General features: G+C 43.0%; 1 protein-coding gene across 12 annotated transcripts in view; it reads right to left on the reverse strand.

Annotated features, from left to right (window-relative positions):
- ABI1 (abl interactor 1) overlaps positions 1 to 16,316 on the reverse strand; it is an 82,996-nt gene extending 66,680 nt beyond the window's left edge. For 6 of the 12 annotated variants that reach the window (XM_075143957.1, XM_075143952.1, XM_075143949.1 and 3 more), the window contains exon 1: positions 16,052 to 16,316. In XM_075143957.1, the coding sequence (XP_075000058.1) occupies positions 16,052 to 16,168 (117 nt within the window). In that variant the 5' untranslated portion in view covers positions 16,169 to 16,316. The remainder of the gene's footprint in view (positions 1 to 16,051) is intronic. The other 6 variants (XM_075143959.1, XM_075143955.1, XM_075143958.1 and 3 more) reach the window with 1 other exon arrangement.
- Positions 16,317 to 21,960: the final 5,644 nt, after the last annotated feature.

Below are 21,960 nucleotides of genomic sequence, written 5' to 3' on the forward strand. Positions count from 1 at the left end.
AAAAACACTTTTTTTTAAAAACAGTAAATAACTTTTAAAAAACCCCCAAACTTAGGAATTCCATTTTAATCCAGGCTGCAAACATTATAGCAAGAAACTAATCTATCCAATAGGAGAGTGATTTACAAAGCAATGCCGACTCTGACAGATGGAGCCTGGGAAGATATATGCCAGCTGCTCTGTTAGCAGCACTTTCTGCCCAGTGCAGCAAACAGTGTTCATGTGGCTTTAAACTAAACCACTCCCCTTATTAAAAAACAATATATATATATAAAAAAAAAATATTGTTGAAAGCACAATTTTCAATTCTCCTGCCAAATCCAATAGAGGAGATGTCATAGTAAACATATGTTCGCACAATACATTGTTAATATCAGTTGTTATAGACTGTGTATAAAACCAAAATAGCATGCAACCCTGAACTATAACGACAGAAGCAGACATGCCCATGGTGTCATTTTCACACAGCCCTTGTACACTGAATTAGTAAGACTTCAAGACTGCATATGCAGCAAGCTGAAGAAATTTGGTTTGAGTCTTATTTTCTGTGTTTAACATGATTTAGACAACACAAGCTCCAGGACAGAAACCACATCTTCCATTCCTGTAAAGCATTGCATTACACGTACAGTTGCTTCAAAATGACGCTTTTAACTTCCTTGCAGTGCCTATGATTTGCCTTATGACATCAAACACACAAATTTCTTCAGAATTGACACAAAGCAGGCTCTGACATCAGAGACATCAGCCAGAGCTCCAAATACAGACTAATGCCACCCTCGGACTATCAACCAGGACACTAGTGCTATGGGCACTTCCATAGCAGTCTTCCTTCTTCAACACTAAAGAAAGCTATCCAAGCTTGGAGCATATGATTATTTCAGCACACTAGACAGCAGATAATCGGGAATTAGAGAACTTATGTTCCATTTGTTTCCTGATATACTGTCTCTCAAATATTGATATTTTGTTTTCTGTTTGCAATGGGGCTTGAAATTAAAATGGCTTTCTGTTTACTTCTGAAGTGCCAGCACCCACCCACAAATTTTAGCTCACCTAGCAAGGACATACTCACTGGTAAGTCAGAGACTTATTTTTCACTTTTTTTTTGGTGGGAATAGGAAGGAGACACTTTAGCATTTATTAGTTACTTTAATATCCTCTTTGTAATATAGTGGCAGCAACACAGAACCTAACTGAAGTGAAAAAACAGAACTGGGTAGATTTTCAAGCCATGCAAGCCTTTGAATCCAGACAGCTCAGAGTACCTGTTTTGGGGCAAAGCTCTTCAGCTCATACTCAGTGAAAAAGTTCATTTTCATAATATCGATAACAGTGGTTCCTTCTATGGATTTTATTTACCTCTTCAGTTTACTCTCAATGAGTGGCGAGTGCTCACACAGTCAAAAGTTTTTCATCTCAGTTTTGACAAATCAGATTGAAGGAATAAGCCCAGAATACTACAATAAATCTGTATCTGAAGACAAGCAACACGCTAAAATTCGATGACCTTTTGTAGGTGAGCTTCCAAGACCACCTTTCTTTCCAGATCCTCACTCTCTAGTCCTCCCTACCCTTTAGGCAGGCCTGGAATCATACCAGACAGCATTGAGCAAGCAAGGTTAAGAGAACAAGATTTAGCAAAAAGGATCAAATTACAGTATCACCTCAGCATGTCCTGGTATCACAGATTATATGTCAACAGTGCCTTCAACCAATACAACAGGGTAACCTCAACTGCTGGTTGCAAAACAGCTACATACTGAACATCAGCATCTGCAAAAAGGGTTGGTCCAAAAGCAAGCAGGCTCAAAGCTACGCTCTGCACCGCAACAGGTTTCTCCACACGGAGATGTCACAGGACAACAAAGCAGGGAGCAAAGTGGGGAAGGAGAGCATGGAAAGTCATTAGCAGGCCTGTCCAGCTCCAGGAAGAATCTCAAGGCACTAAAATGTAGAGCCAAGAGTTACACAGGCCTTCTAACATCCAGCAAATGTCTGGACTGCAAGTGTTCCTAATTCAGGAAGAGTTCTCATATTTAAGAAAGTCACTTTCGACACACAGCTGCTGCCCAGATTTTACAGTTCAGGCAGTTTCCAAACATCGCAGTATTTTTAAAACAAAGACAACAACAATGGCCATTACAGGGTCAAATTCTATTCTCATACTTTGTAGCACTACACTGCTGGCTATTTAGTGTCTTGAAGATCAATATACTCACTCCAGCAGGAAGCCATCCAAGGGCTTGCACATATCTCACAACACTGGCGGAACGTGCTTAGACCAGAAACCAGTGGATCCCCAGTTTTGTAGTAGCTTGCTTCCTAGCACAAGGCATACTCTCACATAGCACACAGACTATACAGTGATCTCATGGTAATAAAGTAATGGACTGCAATACAAGGACTGATTGTTTTTACAAGAAGTTGCACGTAAGTGGAGAAAATCAACCTAGTTTCTATTTCTATCACATAAACAGCTGCTTATATTGCTTAGACTTTTACGCACTCCTGGATCTGACTGTACAATTTTTATCTGATAGCAGTTGTAAGCACACTACATCCAGTTTCTTTCTGAAGAATTACTTTTTATTTTGTTAAAATTTGAGCCTATGATTAGCAAGAGCATTCCAAAACTTTACATACATAAGCTCATTTGAACACTGGATTATTTCAATTGCAGCAAGTCAGAATTTAGCTCCTCAAAAAAACCACACACACAACAGAACAAAATAAATGGCTCAGGAGAATGGAGAAGAGAAAGAGAGGGAGAGAGGAATGGTGAATCAACAATATACCATTGTTTCTTTCTCCAAAAAAACATGAACAGGACAGTAGCTAACAAAAAGTAAATAAATATGGTAATCTCCACATCCAGCAACAGATAAAACTTAACTTACAGAAACCAACAGAAGACAGAAAGCAAGTTCTTCAATACGAAATAAGAGTGTAAAATTCAGGAGTGAGAGGGTTGTTTCGTTTTTTAAACAAAGTCATTGGAGAGACAGTTGCTGTGGTGTTAGTTAGCACAGCAGTAGTTCAAATGAGTAACTTTTCCTAGAAATACGGCTGCCATGCCTCTGGCAGACACAATTACAGCAAAGTTTTCTAATCCATGTTGAAATTCCACTGGTGTTTTGATGCTGCTCCTTCACATGATTTAAAAGACTGCTTCCCCTTCATGTACAATGCAGAGGAGGGCAGCTTTAGGCAAATGCAGGAGGTGCAGAGTCTCATACAGATGACAGCAGTGCTTACACTTCCAGAAAACCAGATGCATGAGAATAGTCACATCCACATCACTCCCCATCCCCCCCTCTGTAGCAACACAACCCCTGAACTATTCTATTTCAGCACTTGTAGTAGGGCCACTAGGACACCTTGCTACTATCTCATCTGTAATCAGCTTGCCAGATGAGTGGCCTTATTGCAGCCACAGAGGAGCTGTGTTCAGAGAAACAGTCCTTTCACAACAGGAACACGTCAGCCGCAGTTGCATACCCACCCATACCCACACTGCTATCTGCACATCTGTGCACTCCAGAGAAAGCTGAGCACCTGCCCCCACCTAGTTAAAACACAGTGGAAGCCAAGGAAGGACAAGCACAACCATGGAGCAGCATGTGGGACAGTGTATCTGGCATATCCAACTGCTTCAAAGCTTGGGATATCCTCTCTACGCTGCAAGAGAGGAAGAAGAAGTAGTCCAAGCACATTATATGCCAATTAAGACTGCTGGCAAAGCTTAGCTACCTACCAGAGATAAGATTCCTACTATGATGCGAGCAGATGCAAGCAAGCCCAGGACTGGAACAATTAAATTTCATAAGCTCTGTTCAAAATATTTTAATTTAAAACAGCAAGAAGTGGCTGTGTCAGTAGCAAAAAGAAGTCATACCCTAAAAACACACTCTCAGTTTTACCGAAGAATATATAGTATTTACATGTAAATAAAATCCTGCATGAATAGGAGGATAGAAAAGGAAAGACTTTTTATACCAAAACAGCCTAAACACTGAAGATATGTCCAAAGCAAAACTGGAGACTGGTCTTTTTACCACCTCCCCTCCTAACCAGCTCTTACAAGAGGAACTCTTTTCAGCTTCCCACCTTGTTGTTTTTTTAAAGGAAATTGGAAAGAAAAAAAAAAAACTTTTCTGTTCAACAACTACAGAAATTCATTTTCCTAGTCACAAAAAGAGAATTTTCTTATCACGGCACACGATGGCCACATTTTTGCACCCATTATACTTAATGATGATGCATTTTTCTTAACTTTCACAGTGGTTAGTTTGCATTTAGTCATTTTCTGAGGAGGCAAGAAGCTTAAATGAGTATCTTTTGCTCATTATTTATGTTCTCTATTTGCATAACTCCTTCACAACTGCTCCATTAAACACCTCTTCCCCTCCAAGGCCAATTTTAAAAAGCCTCCTGCTTTATGAGACTGACAAGCATGACTCACAGTATTCCCCACATTCATTCCCCCAGGCCTCGTGGGATGTTATACAGCCAGTAAGTACCTGCTTCAGTTCATACTCCCCCACTCCCAGTGCTGCTGCAGTAACCCCTTACAGCAATCTGGGAAAAAAGTAAAGCTACCTCTCTAGCTGTCTCCTGTAGGTAGGAAGCAAATAGTAACAGTATTTGCTTTTAATGTTGTCCTTCTACCACGTCACAGTTAGCAAGAGAGAGTGGCTGAAGAGGGGCACGCAGTGAAGGAAGGTTAAACACTCTCCCCCATTCCTCCTGTGCTTTTACTCCTACCAGAAACTTGAGTTGCTCAAGACATTCAACTCGCTTTTCAATCATCCTTCAAACCATTCCCATTCTCTGTCAGCAGGGCAGAAAGTTATTCAACATAGATTATTTCTTGTCAACTCTTAAGCCCTTTCCATGCCCAAAGAACATGCTCAAATCCCCCACGTGTCCCACATTCAGGGCCAAAACCAGCAACTTTTCTCCCCTCAGCAGAGGAGTAGCAGCCCACAGGTACCATATCCCTGCATACTTGGCTTCTATCCCCAATAAACGATCCCCTCTCATAATTACAACAAATACCTCCCTCGATCTCTGAATAGTCAATATTCACTGCAGAGTACTGACAAGAGTTGATTTTACAGTTCTTATTCATGGATAGTAGGTTTCCAAAGAGGGAACATGCTAGAAAGCTTTCCATCGACTGTTATCCTTCTACCTTGGTTTAAAGGACAGATTGCTAAAGAGGAATGAAATACACATCTAGAAATGACACAGCCACTACTCAAGTGATACAACACTTCTTGCAAAGTAAGCAGCATTGCATGAGCCCAAGCTTCAATTACATCTATGGCAACAACAATTTTTTCTAACATTCAAAGCTAAAGACACCTTAGAAATTAGATACAAAATCTGTTGCTATTTAAGACAACATGTACTTGCAATGCTCCCAGACAAGTCTCAGGACTACTGCGGCAACCAGATCACTTCAGTGATGGGAGAACATACAGTATGCTGCAGCAGGAAGCACACCCACAGTATTTGAAGAGAGCCCTTGTAGAGCCAAGCACTTCCAAACCAGATGCACATTTTATCTAGCACAGCTAAAGCAAGGAGTCTGCATCACAGAAACAATAGCTCCTCCCAGAGATTTAGAAATCCTGCAAGTCAGCCATGAAATCAAAAGCCAAACAATCCCTAGCCAGGTCTCCAAGGATCTTGCCAGCCTAAGTGCATTGATCCTTCATATCTCTATTTGTTAGTCTGACACTCTCTAGACCTTGATTGAAGCATCATCCAAGCCACCTGCCACAAAGCCTCACAGTGGGAACCCTGGAGGCTATAATCATATTTTATAAAAACCCTTCAGGATCAGGTCCAGCTCTGCTTTGTGGATACACACCTACTAACGTATGTTAACAGAACACCGTTCCCCCTGACACATCCACCCTTCCCTCACTGTTAAGAGATCCAAAGCCCTCCAAGTAGAAATGTTTTATTAAGCCCTTTCCACTCCCTGGTCTCAGAGTAACCAGCTTCCTGAACAAGACAGATTTCTTACAAAGGAAATGCCCAGCCACATGTATCTGAGAGGCCTCCTAAGAATTTTACTAGTAGACAGAAGCATGTCAGTCCCATTGCACACCACGTCTCCCCAGCTGCCTTCTGTTTCCTCTGTACCCTGCTCATTACAGCTTCTCTTGGTGGTTACAGACCACTTCACAGCCAAGGCCTTAGCCTCAACTCTGTGCCAATAAAGATAATCTAAAAAAGAAATGTATATAAATGCCTTCAGTAGCTGCAGGTTTCAAATTATTCAAACCCATGCTAGTAGAAGCTGTTTGTCTGAAAGGTATCATGAAAAACAGCTGCATAATTTAAGCTGCAAGGCAGTAAAATATGCAGTTAAATAATAGAAAGAGATTAATTAAAAGAAATAGGCAAGGGAGAAGAGGTTTTCAGACGAGATCTGAATGAGACTGGAAGTCAGTGAGGTAGAGAGCAAGCATGTGAGTCTGTTTCAGAGGCAGATGCTGTGATGAGAGCATTCTTGCGTTAATGGCAAGAAAAGAGAAAGTCCACAGTATCTGGCAGTAGGAGAACAGTAAGTGAGACAACAGGTCTAGGAAATGGCCTGCAGCAAGCAGACCGGAGATTTCAACGAGAGAGAAATCAGCAAATTCACATTAAGATCACAGGCTAGGAGAAGCATCTGGAAAGAGAGAAATGTTGTCACTAGTAACGTTCAGTGACATAATAGTGACTAACATTATTAGGTGTACGAATGTGAAAAGACAAGCCATGGTATGGCATTCTGCAGCTTAGATGTTACTGCAGTAGACTGATGCAGCTGCCTGAACACCTTGTTCTTCTCTTGTCTATTTGTTTTATGCAGACATTTTCTTATCTTAGGCTCCAGAAAACACAGAATTATTGCATGGGGACCACAGTTCAAGTGTTAATTTGTAGCACACCTGCTACAATCAAGTCAAATAAGACGTTCAACTGCCAATGATTGCCGCAGGACAAATACTGGTTGGCGGATTTACTGACCCCAAAGTACAATAAGGAGATCAGAGGATGAAAGTGAAGATATGCATCTGGTGAAAGATTAGCTGGAAAAAAAGCCAACAAAAAAAAACATGCTTGCCTGATAAAGTATAGCATACCAAAAACATTATCTTGTGAAACACTGGTGTGAAAATAGCCAGAAGAGTCTACACTTCAATTTTTTTCCAAGGATATCAAAGAATTGTTATGCTTCAAGTAGTAAACAAGCAATTTTTTTTCTTGCAACTATTTATAACCTTAAGACCACCCAGTAAGAACATTACGTTCAACTCTAAGGATGTCAAGCCAGCATTTGTTTTAGTAAGCCTCCTCTGCCCGCGTTCTAAGAGGTCTCCCTGCTTTCTTAACAAAAGTTAAGAACTTTTCACTCCTATTTGTCTTTGAGGTTACAATAAAAGCAGGAAACTGATGCAGAGTCTCTTCCCCGTGAGTTCTTTAACTGCTCATCACTACAGTATCAGAGCCTCCTTGCACACAAAGCAGTGTGCTTGCTCTTTAACTTCTACTGTAGAAAGAGTAACACAGAGTTGACTATTCTGGGCTCTTTGGAGAGGGAGGGAAGGAGGAAGGAAGAAGGAGGAAAGACACTATCACAAATATATCTGCTATCTTAACATAAGAAACATAAGGAACACAAGAAAGCCGTATCTCATTGCAGAAGAGACAACCTTTACTGTTCTTTTAGAACATTCCACCATGGCAGAAGATACAGTACAGCACACATCATCCGCGGCTGTTATGAAGAGACTTCATCATAGGAGAGGCCCAAACCAAGAGAAGTTTTGAATTTCAGAGCCTCTTTCAGTGCCAAACCCAGCACTTACTAACTAAACATATTTGACTTGGAATCTTAGACAAGAATATTATTAAAAATAAACTCACCTTGTAAGCAGTCAATCTTTTTCAGAGCAAAACTGATTTGTTTTGTCAGCTTAGCCAGCAGGTTGGCTACCAATTTCATCTCATGTTAATACAGCTTGTTGAATTTTACAAGTTGTATCCAAAATGCTGCACTCATGTTTTGCTCTAAGCTGAAATTTTACTGCAGGGTGTCCCTCCCCTCCTTTTCTTCTAAAGTATCAGCATTATAGTAACAAATCTATGCACTGCAAAGAGTACATGGCTCCTGTTAACAGCATTAAGAGCTTGCATAAGTAATGAGTAACACTATTTGCATAGCTTCAAGCAAAGGTGGCATCTATGCTCTTATTAATTAACCCAAGGAAAAAAAGGCATTCCCTCTAATACCAAGAGGAGGAGTTTAGAGTTCTGCTTTCATTTGCTGTACAATAAATGGATTCCTCAAAGGACCCACCTGTTAGAAGTGCTGTGTCTTATTTCACTACCTGGCCCTAAGCCGATGAAACACTTGACTGAGCCCCTCCAGCGCAGTCAGAAGGGCATGCTGACAGGCTGGAGGTGAAGGAGGAAAGGCACCTGCCGATACCATCTTGCTCACAGAGCTCCGTTCTGTGAGGAGCACATCATGACCTATTCTCCACAGCACCCTGATCTTGGCCCCCAAGGGTGGCTCTGTGCAAGTTTTGAGCTGCAAAGGGTTATTTCTACAACCCACAGGAGACATGAAGTCTCTGTCTGCAGCAGCTGCCTCACCAGCAAGGTCAGGAAAAGGGGAGGCACCGTATCTACTATTACAAATTCAGCAGTTACTTCCCTTTACTTAGGGGTGGAGGGAAGGGAGGATCCCTGTGACCAAGCCCACCCGTCTCTGTCACCAGTGCTCAGATTTGGGGGGTGGGACAGAGTGTGAGAGGGGGTGGTGGAAGGAATAGCATCAGAGGAACACTGCTCTGGGTGACACAAATACTAAAGAGAGCAAGAATGCTCAGGTAATTATGAACAAGCCTAGACACTGGGTAACTGAGGGCCCACAAGTCATTTCCTACCAAGTAACAACAAATAAAAACCACACCATGCTCTTTTCGACTCCAAGTTACTAATTAAGGACCAAACACGGGCACAGAGAGAGCAAGATACCCTCTTATCCCTCAAGGATGTCTTGCTACACCAGAACTGACACTTGGTCCACACAGCTGCCACCCTGTTGTTTTGCGAATAAGTAAGATTTCAGTCACCAGAACTGACAGTCACACACAGACTGCTTTCACTAACGAGAAAGACATCGGTATCTTCTAGTGTCTCTGCCAAGACAGAGAGACCCACCAACATGCAGACAGACAGTACTGTGAGCATTATGTAACTCCAGAAGTTTGCAAAGCCAAAAATTAGAATCTCAAGGTTCTTATGAGAGGACATATACAAAACTCTTAAAAACTAATTGCTGTTAATGAGTTCAATGATGATTTCAGGTGCATCTTTTCCCAAGGGATCCATTGCACTCTCTCTGTGGACACTGTCTCCGAGTTTCTGCAAACACGCACTTTTTGCTGTGATGTAGTATAACAGAGGCAATTCGGAAAGGGGTGAGGGGAACCCTTGTGCACAGCACTGGAAGTCCAAACAATCAGGTTCTGTTCCCAAATCTGACAGCATGTCCCTATATGACCTTCCACAAGTCAGTTATAAATTCTATGCCTCCATTTATGCTTCTGTAAAACAAAGACAGTTCAAAATATTAAACAAAGATATTGGGAAGTTGAATCAGATTTTTTTTGTTTCAGGGTTTTGGGTTTTTAGTTGTTAAACTTAGATCAGTAGCACAGATACTAACAGGAACTTTGCCCTCAGAAGTACAATGTTTCCTACTTGTGCACAGCCTGCTCCGGTACTCCTACCTTCATTACAACATGATCCACTTTATAAGCCCTCCTCAAGGCCCATCTATTTTCTCTTTACCATAAGAGCTACTAACTGCAACACACTCCCAGAGATCCAGAGGGAAGTAAGTATTAGACAGTTGCCCCTCCTGCTTATGTCTTCTTTCTTCCTTCCAACAATTCCACAGGGCTGGGCACAGCAAGAGCAGCACAGAGAGCATTGATCACGCTTAACATACACTGACAACAGACAACCCGCAAGCTTCTTCCTTCCAACTATCTGCAAACTAAGGGCGCGGACAGTGCTTCTTTTGTGGAAGAAGCAGTACACACCTGTAAAAGCTTATCCCAAACCACTTTACTCCGCCTGATTAAGGAAGGACAGTGCTGACACAATCATCTGCTGAAATACTAATGAAAAACGGAGCAGGAAGAGCAGCTGACATCTTGCTGGCTTCTTAAATCAAGTGTACCAAAATTAATAGAAACATTTCAAATTTGGAAAAGCTGGTCTTGTATCATCTACCTCCTTTGGACACAAAACAGACATACAACACTCTAGGATCCGTTTCCTGTGTATCGCTTGCTGATTCCTGGGTAATCACTTGCTGATTCAGTGAAGTTGCACTATTGTCTTATTGCTGCTTTCGAGCTAAATATACAGCTGTATTTTCCAAAACATAGACAACGCACTGGCACAGAAGACCTATACAAGGCACAGAAGAGCTACAAGCCCAGCCCACCAACCTGTACCCAAATTACCATTTTTTTTTTAAAAAAAAAAAAAAAGAAAAAATGCATACAGAACAGCCAGTGCCTTTTATACTGACAGCAAACATTTGCTTAAACTACCTTAAAAAAACCCCCAGTGCTTAAAAGCATAAGCTAACACCTTTTCTTAAAGAATATGATTTGAGCCTACAAAGTATACTGGATGGTACATCCATATTTTATCTCATTGCTTTCAAGCTCTCTAATTTTGAGTTATATTTTGGTGTTACAGAAAGTGAACTAGCTTAATTTGCTTTCTTTGTAAAATGTTCCAAATTTAGCAATGAAACCAGGAAAAAAAAAAATCACTGTATTTACTCTCGATGCAAACTAATTAACCTACAAACACAAAAGCATGCAAGTTCTCACAGCACACAGAAGATTTGTATTAGTGACAATTTAAGAAGTTTATCCTTTTAAAGCAGGTCATTTCCTGAATTAGACATTCCGAGTGAACTTCTTTGTACTAAACTAAGCTAAGCCACTTTCCACACACCAGGCAACGAAACTGACTGTCAGATCAGTTACCAACATTTAAGGAAAAAGAAACACCACAAAAAAAGTTATTTCCTTTCCAATATCTGCTGTATAGGAAGTGCAGAACATCCAACCTATCAAACAGAAAGGATTCCTATATGCATACTGGAAGATAACATAAGAATTTGTGAAACTTCTTGCATGCGACACGTCTGCTCAACCCCACACATTTATTTTTCTCCCAACTGGAAAGAGACTTTAATTTTTTTGTAGTAGCAGTCAAACTGAAATCTGTCCCTACTTTTGTCTGTTTTACCCAGAATAGCTTGTTAACTCACCGTTCAGTTTCCACATACCAGTCGAAAGCTACAGAAGGAAATAACATGACAACAAAAAACCCACACATTTATGCAACACAGCACTTACTTCCTTAAAAGGTCTTTCACTTTATTTATTTTCTAAAGCTGCTAAATCTATCCACTAGAGACCATCGAGATCAGAATTTACACAAGTAGTACATATTCCAAGCTATTCATTTAGAGGTTATCACAGTCATATTAAAATCATATTTGAGCTTAAAAAAAATCACAACTGGATTTTTCCAGCTAGTCTAGAAGCAAAGAGACCGATGAAAACTATGTATCAGCCTATGCATAAACAAGAATATAAGAAACATCTGATTTAGACAGTAGGGGAGAGTTGTAAGCAGTGTTTTAGAGCACAGACAGGTCTCTGCGCTACACCAGTCAACTGAATTTGTTCAAAAAGGAAGTCATCAGTGCAGTAACACTGGACACACCGGTTTCCTGTGTCATTCTAACACTTTGTGAGCTAGTTATTATAAATAAGTTCATTAAAAACTGAAAATAATTAAATTCAGCCAGGAAACTGACTGGAGAATCTCTCTGGCAGTTAATATTTTCAGCTGAAGAATCATAATTAGAACTGTAAGTGCTTTAACTCCATATGTTATTTTTGTATTAATACTGATAAAGTTCATACTGTTTAAGATACTGATTAAATTCCTCCCTAATATCTTCAGCTTTATGCTACAGATTTTCACATAACCTTTCACGGTTACACACACACTGAAAGGGGCTAGTCCCAGATTTTATTTGCAGGCAAAAGGATTTGGGAAAGACATTACTGGAACTTACATTTATATGGCATCTATGAAGAAGTTTCATTTATTTCCATTATAGGACAGTTTCACTACTCCTCCCCTCGCTTAATTTCACTGTACATTATTATAAAGATATGCCATTTCACAAGCAAACGTCTCCATCGTAAGAGAGCAGAGTCATACCAGTATTCTGAAGAGTGCCAGAAAAAAAACATTCAGAAAATATTAAGAAAAATGTAATTTCGCTATATTTAAGAAAGCTTACTTCAGGAAACAAAAACATGCTTCCAGTTAAAGATTCAAGGTTCAAAACTTGCTCTTAAAACTGTTCAGAGTTTAAGTCTCTGATCTAAAAGAAAACAGGAATCTAATTTTCTACCTGCTTGTCTCTGAAGCTTCCAACCAGAAACATAACAGATTTTAAATCTTGTCACAGATTAAATACAGTAATGTACTTGTAATGCCTTTTTCCTTCTAGTCAAAGCCAAAATCCCCACCAATAATATCACAACTTCCTTCAATTACTACTTCTACATTTGGTTTCCTTTCCCTTTTTTCTGTCTCACTCTCTCGCATCCCCGCCAAGACTGCCACCATACTGTACTTTCTTTTTAGCACTGCAGATCTTCCTTAGAAACTTATTTACTCTGCGTCTCCCAAATTCTTTTCCCTTCCTATCAGATAAACCTTCCAGATAACCAGAATACATATGGTCTGGAGGGCAAATTATTACTGCCTGGCATTCCGATTTATTCACAATTTGCCTTGGCGAGAAACCGCTTCCCACTTTTCTAAGAACAGCGATATTCAACTTGAAAGTCGCAAATACTGTCATCTTTCCTAAATGCTTCAGTGAAAGGATGCTTACTGTAAATAGAGCTACATTCACCATTAGGGAGCCAAGTTCCACCTAGGTAAGTTTTTCGCCCCTTCCTCTTTTTTTTTTTTTTTTTTGAGGAATCCCTAAAGACATTGAAGACAAATTCTCTTCAAAAAAATCAGTACGACTGAAATTTTACCAGAATTATTCCCAGATTAAGCGAAAGAGACAAAACAAGATTCATATGTTTTCAGATCCAAAAATACAGATATAGTTTGCATACAGCAATATTGGGGGTGGAAAATTACTTTCCTGCTTAAGTAAGCAAAGAATATACAACGTAAGACTGCTAATATCAAGAGTTCCGAATAAATATCCAAGTGCTATTACAATTACTATAAATTGTTAGCACCACCACTCAGAATAGTCAGACAAACTTATTCCACCTCAATGCTACAACGCAGAGTGGGTGAGAGCGCACAGTAAGTCTTCCTACTAAGGAGCACATAGCCCTTCCCACAGAAAGAGAGAAAACTCTCCAAATTCAAAGCTATCCAAACTCAAAGAGGCCGGATCGAATCAGTTACATGCTACGGGACAAGTTACGATGCATAGCCACTTCTGAACTATTCTAACACTCACTTCATGGCCAGGTTCTCTGTTCTGGCCTGCCTTTTTTTATAAAATGCTCCATTACATTAAATACAAACACTTTGTATTATGTGTTGGTTAAGCCTCTTCCTCTCCTTTCCTCCCTTCCCATCCCACAATACACACACACACACACACTCCCAATCTCATAACCCAGTGCCCCGTGTCACATTGCCTAATCCTGCAGAGGCCCCACCACAGGCACTGGAAGCATAATCTGTTCAGTAGTCCAACTGGAGAGCAGATGGCTTTGTATGAAGTGCTGATTAAAAACCCCCACCTCCATCACATATTAAAAAAATATATATTTAATTTATCAATATATTTGCCATTTTTACAGAGTAAATGAACAATACCTGTACAATACAAGTGAGGTATACACTTTTCAAAGCTATTGTGCAAGTCCTCATTAGGAATTTTAGAACTCCAGCTTCCTTTCAAAAGGGGTAAACACAGCTGTACAGATAAAACAGACTGTACCAATCCCACATCCAGCTGACCTTGATACTTGAGGTGAAAATGAGCTACCAAATTAAAAAAAAGGGAAAGAAAAAAAAAAGACAAAAAAAAAAGAAAAAGAAAAACCACCCCAAATGACCGGATGGGAACTAGCTCAAGTGTTGGGTTTTTTGATTTGCTTGCTTGAAGGAAAAAAAAAGACAAGTTTTAGGACTCTGAAGAAAATGATGTAACTGAAGATTCTCTGTAACTTTCTGACATAGGGAAAAAGTCAGGAGCAGGAGACAGGTCAAAACTTGTGCCGCAATTACCATGCTCATGTATTTGTCATATTTCCCATGAGTAAAACCAAATGAACCTCGCCTCTTAGAAGCATTTATATCAGCAGCTTTCTTTGGGTGGAGCAAACAACTCGGAAGAGTAAATAGACATTAACTCACACTACCTCATATACCACCACCAAAAAAAAAAAAAAATCTTAAAAATATGGCTTGTTAGAGCAGTTTTAATTCAAGTAGCTCTTTTAAAAAAAAAAAAATTTCACTTCATATTATTAAAGCTGTGCTTTCAAATTTGCTGCTCCATTACTAAGAACAGTAAGACAGCTTACCAACAACGATGGATGCCAGAGAATTTAATAACCTGTATTAAATACTCATCACAGGTAGTCTAGTATTAGATTCAGCAAGTTCACTTTACAAGCTGTCTAGTAAGTAAAGTGGAGTTTATTTGCTTTTTCCCTTCAATTTTTTTTACTAATTAAAAAAAAAAAAAAGGTGAATTTGACCATCTCTGGATGGTTCTGTATCCGCATCAGTATGACTATATATATAAACTTACAGAGCTATGTGCTGCAAATCCTGAAAAAATAATAGTAAATTGTGCTTAAAGTAGCTTCACAAAAATGGACTTAAAGCAAGGCCAAGAAGTACTGGCAATCTAAAGGGAAAAAAATCCACACCGACTGGTGGAGACACGCTACAACCAATGGAGCCTCTTCCAGCACCCGAGCCCCGCTCTGAAATTATTGTTGTAGGGCGTTTGAACTGCAAACCCTGCGAGAGGCACAGATTGCCATTTTGAAACACCACCTCACGCTCACACATCGGTGCCTGTACACTGCCGGCCTCCTGCCCCCACAAACCGCTCGCTGCGGCGATGCGGACCCCCGGCGCCCCACGCCAGGAACGCGGTGCCCTCGGCCCCGCCGAGCGCCACACGCCGAGGAGCCAGAGCACGGTTCCCACCGCGGATTCCCCCCGATGACTGAATTACGTGATGTCACTCGTGTGCGGGGCCCCTTCCGCTCCCCAAACGCCCGCCGCGCCGCTGCGGATGGCGGCCCGGCGCGGCTCTGGCGGAGCGCGGCGGAGAGGCCGCCCGGCACCCGCGCGTCGCGCTCCACGTGAGGCGCGGGGGGCGCGCGGAGCGGCGCGGCGCGGCGCTGCCCGCCTCAGCAACCGTCACCAACCGCCGCCCCGGGGCCCGCCGGCTTCCCCCGGAGGGAGCCGCGCCGCCGGGAAGCGAGGGGGAAACCTGAGATACCGGGTCTGAGCCGGCCACACGGAGAGGCTCACTGGCCCTCACGCCCCACTCACTCCCCACCCCAGTCCAGGGAGGTCTCCGGGATGTGACTCATAATAAATAAATACGGAGGGGAAAAAAAAAAAAAAGGGAAAAAAAAAGGAAAAAAAAAAAAAAAAGACACACCCTCCGAGCCGGACTGACATAATAACCCCCTCCCTTCCCCTCCGGAGCGGGGGGAGGGAAGCCCGGTCGTTCGGCTGGAAAAGTTGAAAGAAAAGGCAAACCCGGGGGAACGGCTGCGGGGCGGGGAGCCGCGGCAGGGGCAGCCGGGCGCCGCGCTGCCCCTCAGGCGGCTCCGGCCCCACCGCCCGCACCGGAGAGCCGAGCCTCCCCGCCCCACCGCCGGCCCCGGTGCGCTGCCCCGCCGCCCCTCACCTGGATGTAGTTGTTTTCGCAGTAGTCGGCGACTCGAGTGAGGTTCTGGTAGCTCTCGAGCAGAGCCCGCTTGCCAGAAGGGATTTCCTCCTCTAGCAACATCTGCAACTCTGCCATTTTCCACCCCTCCGCATCGCTTCCTCTTGCATTAAAGAGACAGCGGCAGCGCCGGGCTCGCAACCCGCCTGGTATTGTGGGATTCCTCCTCGCCTCGCTTTCGTGAGCGCTCGCTTTCCCCACCCATCCTTCCCCCTCCGAGAGGAGGGGAAGGAAAAAAAAAAAAAAAAAAAAGAAAAAAAAGAAAAAAAGAGAAAAAACCGCCCCCGTTTCGCAAAGCAAGCCGGGAGCTGTAGGCAGCGCCGCGCCGTGCGGGGTGCATGCGCGGGGTGAGGCGGGAGGGCGCTGCTCATGGCCGCCGCCCGCGGCCGCCGCGGGGACATGGCGGTAACTGGGGGCCGCTTACCTCGCCCGGCAGCTGCGGATGAGCGGCGGGAGGGCGGCAGTAGGGCTGTCGGACCGTCCTTCTGGGCGCCTAGAGACGCGGGGAGACGCTTGTGTCCTTCCTCCCCACTCAAAAAAAGCCCCAGCCCCACCAGTGCTGCCCTGAGGCAGCGCCTCTCTTCAGGAGAAGCCAAAAGGGTCTGGGAGGGAAGCGCTGCCCTGGTTATCCGGCCTCCTGTCAGGCTAGAAATTTGTAAGATGTCAACAAAATTGGTAAAACGATAGGAGCATCGAGATTAGGGGTAATTAGTCCCTTTCCAGGGGGTTACCCCGAGGGGGAGGGAGAAATACTGAATCTAAGCTGTGTAGATCTTTGTGAAGGCCTGCCCAGAACTAATAACTGACAATTAGCATTTTTCTGGTTTTAGTCTCATAAGAAGAATTTAAAATATTTGGCTGAGGTAAACACATTATTCCTGCCAGTCTTTTACCTCAGTTGTTAATCATTGTTCAGGGCCTCCTCTGGTTGTTGCAAAGGTATGGAAGATAAGGGTCTGGTGATTATTTAGTACAATCTTTCTTGCATGTGTTTGTAAGCAAAATCCTGTTTCTGTGATCATACCAGAAGAAAAGCCAGTAACAGCAGGTGGCTTCTATGCTGGGATGTCCAAGCCTGCCTTTGCAATGAGTAACCGTCCCAGAAGAAGCTGTTTCCAAGGCCCATTATTCATGCCTTGGCTTTGTGTGCTGTGTGTACACAGTTACAAACGCAACTGGTATTAGTCCTTGCATTTTAGTAGTTGTCCCAGAGAAACCCACAGTGGTGAAAAGTCAGCCCGTTTCAGAAAAAAAAATTCTCAAACATTATAGTAAGAGCAGACTGCCTCATCTCTGCATAATCGTGTGGTATTTTGCATGTCCTCTGGAGTCTGCCTTCTGTTTGCAGCACTGAAAACCATTCTGGTCAGGATCCTTTGGTATACCTGCTGATGTCTCTAAATCAAGGTGGAAAGAGGAAATACAGATTTCTCGTCCCATCTGAGGTCAGCAAAGTCCAGCATCTCAGTCTAGACCCGTGGAAATGAGGATGAATTGTAGGGAGCCTGGGAAGGACCGGTGGGCCTGGGAGAAGGTCTTTGCAGCTGGAGTTACAAAAAACCACCCATTGGCTGGGAACAGCTAGACAGGTGCTGAGAGAGATCTGAGTGCTGTCTGGGACAGTAGAGGAAGGAGCTGGTACATTCGCAGCACTTGCTGTGGGGTAGAAATGCATCTACATTGCTATCTTCTGATGGTTAATTCATTTGGCAGCTTAGCAAAATTGTTTCCAAAGTGGCTTCAATAACTCTCCTTAGGACAGCATGTAATTTCCAATAAAACATTTTATTTTGGATCCCAAGTACCCTTTTAATATAAAATAATTAAATTTAATCTGCAACAGTATTGAGATACAGACAAGCTTTTAATGGGTCCCAGGGCAAGCATGATCAGAAACCATCTTGGGTACTGGCTTCTCCTTGTTTCCAGCTATCATAATACAAAGACAAATTTGATTTCTCTATTCAGTCTGGCTGCAAATTGCTTAACACCCATTGGCTTGAATGAGTCTGTAATTGCCTACAGATCACAGACTGACTTCATGGAAGCTGTTAACATCCTCAAATGTAGCACAACTGTTGTCGGCTCTTCTTAAAATGTTATTGGGGCCTTGCACGTCAACTTTTTTCAGCATGAGAAAAATCAGTGGTGTGTGTTTTGCTAAATGTATTGTGCTTCACTTCAGCCAGCAAGCTAGTCCTTTAAGCAGATGGCAGGACAGCAGCTGAGCAGGGCAGTGCTGGCTCCCAGGAAACGCACCCGCCGCAAGCAGTAGAGCAGAGGTTCCCTTACAGCCCCTTTCCCTCCAATGGTTCTCGACCCAAAAGGCCTTGCACAAACCAAAAACCCTACCAACTGTACGTCAAAATGTGCTCGCAACTCAAAAAGACCCCGGAAGACCGCGTCAAAGAGCGCCACCTTGTGACGTCTGCATTGTGACTTTTCTTCAGCCTCCCTGGCCCAGCCGGGCGTTATCCCGATGCCCGGTGGATAGACCTGTGGTAGATACAGAAACACCCAAACTGGCTCCATGCTGAGCTAGGTCAACTCCAGCAGGACTTTTCAACTCAGTGCCATACAATCACAGCAGTACTGCTGCGAGGGCCACACAATGCAAGATGCACTGGGAATTGTGGTGCGGACACGCTCAACTGATTAGATCAGCAGGCCTTACTAATTCCTGCCCCATGCTAGCCCTCCTGCTTTCAAAATGACTCTCTGCAGGATCACTTGAGTGTCTTTGCACTGTGTTCCTCATGTCTGAGGTTCTTGGAGGGTTTATTGACTCAGTTGCAATAGACCCAAGCTGGCTCCATGAGTGTGCATGGTGTGTATACCGAGCGATTCCAAAGTTCCTGAAAGCACAGTAGACATTCGGGTAGCTATGCAAGTGCTAGCCAAATCTAGCAGAACCAGCACTGAGCCAGAGCCAATAAACCTTGGACTTGAGCTGACGTTTGCTGAAGACACCAGTGTGCGTCTGAACTGCATTCACTTTTTCTTTATTCAATTTTTCTTTAGAAACTATTTTATTCTGGTGTTTTTTTTTTTTTTTCTAATTATCACACTTTCCCAATGCTCCAATAAACTGCTGATTAGAAGGAAAAGTTAACTAACTTACTCAAGATACTTCAAGTGTGCAAGAGAGCTGGGAATGAAAATTTTCCTGGCTGGGGCAGCTGGACTGGTAGAGGAAAGAACGTAATGATGCTCTTCAAGCTCCACCCAAACGATCACCTGAATGAGATCCCATCCAGAGCAAAATGTGCTTATATACCTCTCAGTGTAGCAACTCTCCGTCTGAAATTTGCTGCTCCTCAGTGCGGCATGATGATCTCCAGGGGCAATGCTTGTCCTTCTGGGACACAGCCCATTTTTCACTGGGAGAGAAAAATGTGACTATATTTTAAAGGCACCTGTTTAGAACAGCATCAAAGTAGCAGCATCAAAGCAACTTCTCCTGCACTATAAGTTGTGTAGCTCTGTAACTGTCTGTTCCCTTTTCTAGGCCATAGATTGACATGTGTATTTGTTCTTCCCTTGGGAACAGTACTTGCTTTGGTAGTGTTGATGGAAAATAACTCTTTAATTTTTGTTGGACTGTTTCTCAGCTGGATCAATTCCTAATTCAGTTATTTAGTTGCACAAGCACTTTTGACAGTGCAATGGAAAGGGAGATGAGGGATCTGAGGGGGCAGCTGGAAGCACAGAGGACACAGGGCCTGTTCAGATCAGCCACATCAACTCTACTGCCAAATGCCAAGTCTCATGTTCTTGTAAGAAAATTTTTGTTGATTACAGTGATACAGTTACACAAGTGTGGCTGTACTGGGACAATCCTTGCGAATACTTAATGCTATAACTTTAATGTTTTTTTTTTCTGGGACTAAAAGTTGCCTTTTTGGTATTTCCTACACCAAATTAGAAGTAGCTGCCCAAGAAGGTACATAGCTGTGTTGGTCTGCTTTCCTGTGCTTTAGATCCAACCCACAGAGCCTTACTTAAGAACCAGAATAATTAACCATATTGGTATTTCAGTTATCATGAGGGGGTGTCGGAGTATTGCAGAGATGAATGGGGCTGTTCCCACTTCTCAGAGACTATTTGTCAGGCTCTCTGCGCTCTTGTGGGCAACTCCACGTGCCCTTTTTTCCAATTAATATTTTTAAGGTTTTCATCACACCTGTAACAACTGGAGATGCTCCCTCCTGCCTTGCTGCAGGAGCAGGGGTGTTTGGGGTAGGGCTGCATCCCTGAGCCTGGTCCAGGGACCCCATCGCACCCCTCTGCCAGTTGCTAGGCAGCCGGCGAGCTCTGTGCGGCAGAGCTAGCACACGCCAGCCAGGCATTGCTAGGCAGCCTGAGCTGCTGGAGAGCACAAAAATAATAAGATTCAAAATTGCAGCTTCGAGAATGCACAAGATAAGAGCGGCATAAAAATAAATAGTTTTACTGTATTTTGACATGACCTTTCTCTAATATATTTTCACTTGCAGGATTTGCCTCCTGTCTCAACCTCATTTTTCATAAAACTCTCTCCTCTTCATCCCTCCTGTGTGCTTATCTTTGCTCCTCAGCACTTCTCTGGTGTCAACAGTCCTTCTTTTTCTCTCACCTCCACTACCCTTTTCTCAATCCGTCATCTCGGTTGTTCCCCTCCCATGTTCCGCTGCATCCCCTGTTCCCTTGCCCTCTTTCATTTTGGTCTTTATTCTTTCATCTTTCTCAGCTCAGTCTCCGGCCACCAGGTTGCCTCCTGACTTTGCCTTTCTATTTGCACTGCATCAAAGAATTCCTCCCATATCTTCTGTTCCCAGCACCCAATCTAGGTCCCTTCTGCTGCCATCACTTCCACCTGGCCATCACAAGTAGGCTTACCTTCTTAATCCCTCAAAATACTGGCAGGGCAGAGGAGGCATCCACTGCTCTAAGAGCATGGGAGAAGTGGAGGATCCAGACTCTGGTGATGCAGCCATACATACGCAGAACCTCCAGAAAGCCCATTTCTTTCTTCCTAGACCTAAACCAGGTAACATGGGTATTGTGTGACTAATTACAAGATGCCTTGCTTCTTACACCAGTAACAAATGAGGCTAAACTCTTTTGTTATAAAAATGTTTTGAGGAAGGGCTGGCTTTAAAGCAACGACTTAAAGCAAGAGGTGGATTTCTGGCAGTAATCCTTTTTATTAGCAGAAGTTTTTTGGCATTCTTTTATTTAATGGCTTTGGGGGGGGGGTAGTTTAAATATGAAAAGAATCAATCCCATTGCAAGGGGTAGGCACTGAGTGAAAGTCAGCTTTCTGAATAGACCCATGCAGGTTTGGCCCATTCATTAGAGGGCAGGTCGGAATTTCCTGATGAAATAGCTGTTTGTTGGATGATGCCAATCCTTTAAAATGGAAGACTTTCTTTGATATGTATATATGAAATAAAACTTTCCCTGGGAAAGATTTTTCACCCTGCATAGAGCTTCTGGTCAAAAGCAGACAGACACCTTGCCCAGGAAAAAGTAATATTTGGATAATTAGCAGTGAAAGGGAATATAGCAGATCCAAAGGCAAGTCTCCTGTGTCCCTGACTTGAAAGCAGGCCCTGAGAGGTGGATGCCCCATCAGCAGTGTCCTACTCGCTTAGCTCTTTGGAGTGAGCGTCCCTAGCAGGAAAAAACACTGCTCAAGGTCTTGAGAAATGTTTTGAAGTCTGAAAACACCATTAGCACCATTTCTGTTCGGTTTTGCACCGCTTGATAAAGGCTACGAGAATAACACAAACAAAAACCTTCCAGAGTGAATGCATATGCCTGTAGAGCCACCCCAGGCTTAGTGGGGCTTATTGGCTCAGACATTATTTGCAGGGCCATGAAGAATA

Source organism: Calonectris borealis, chromosome 2, assembly GCF_964195595.1.
Source record: "Calonectris borealis chromosome 2, bCalBor7.hap1.2, whole genome shotgun sequence".
NCBI lineage: Eukaryota > Metazoa > Chordata > Aves > Procellariiformes > Procellariidae > Calonectris > Calonectris borealis.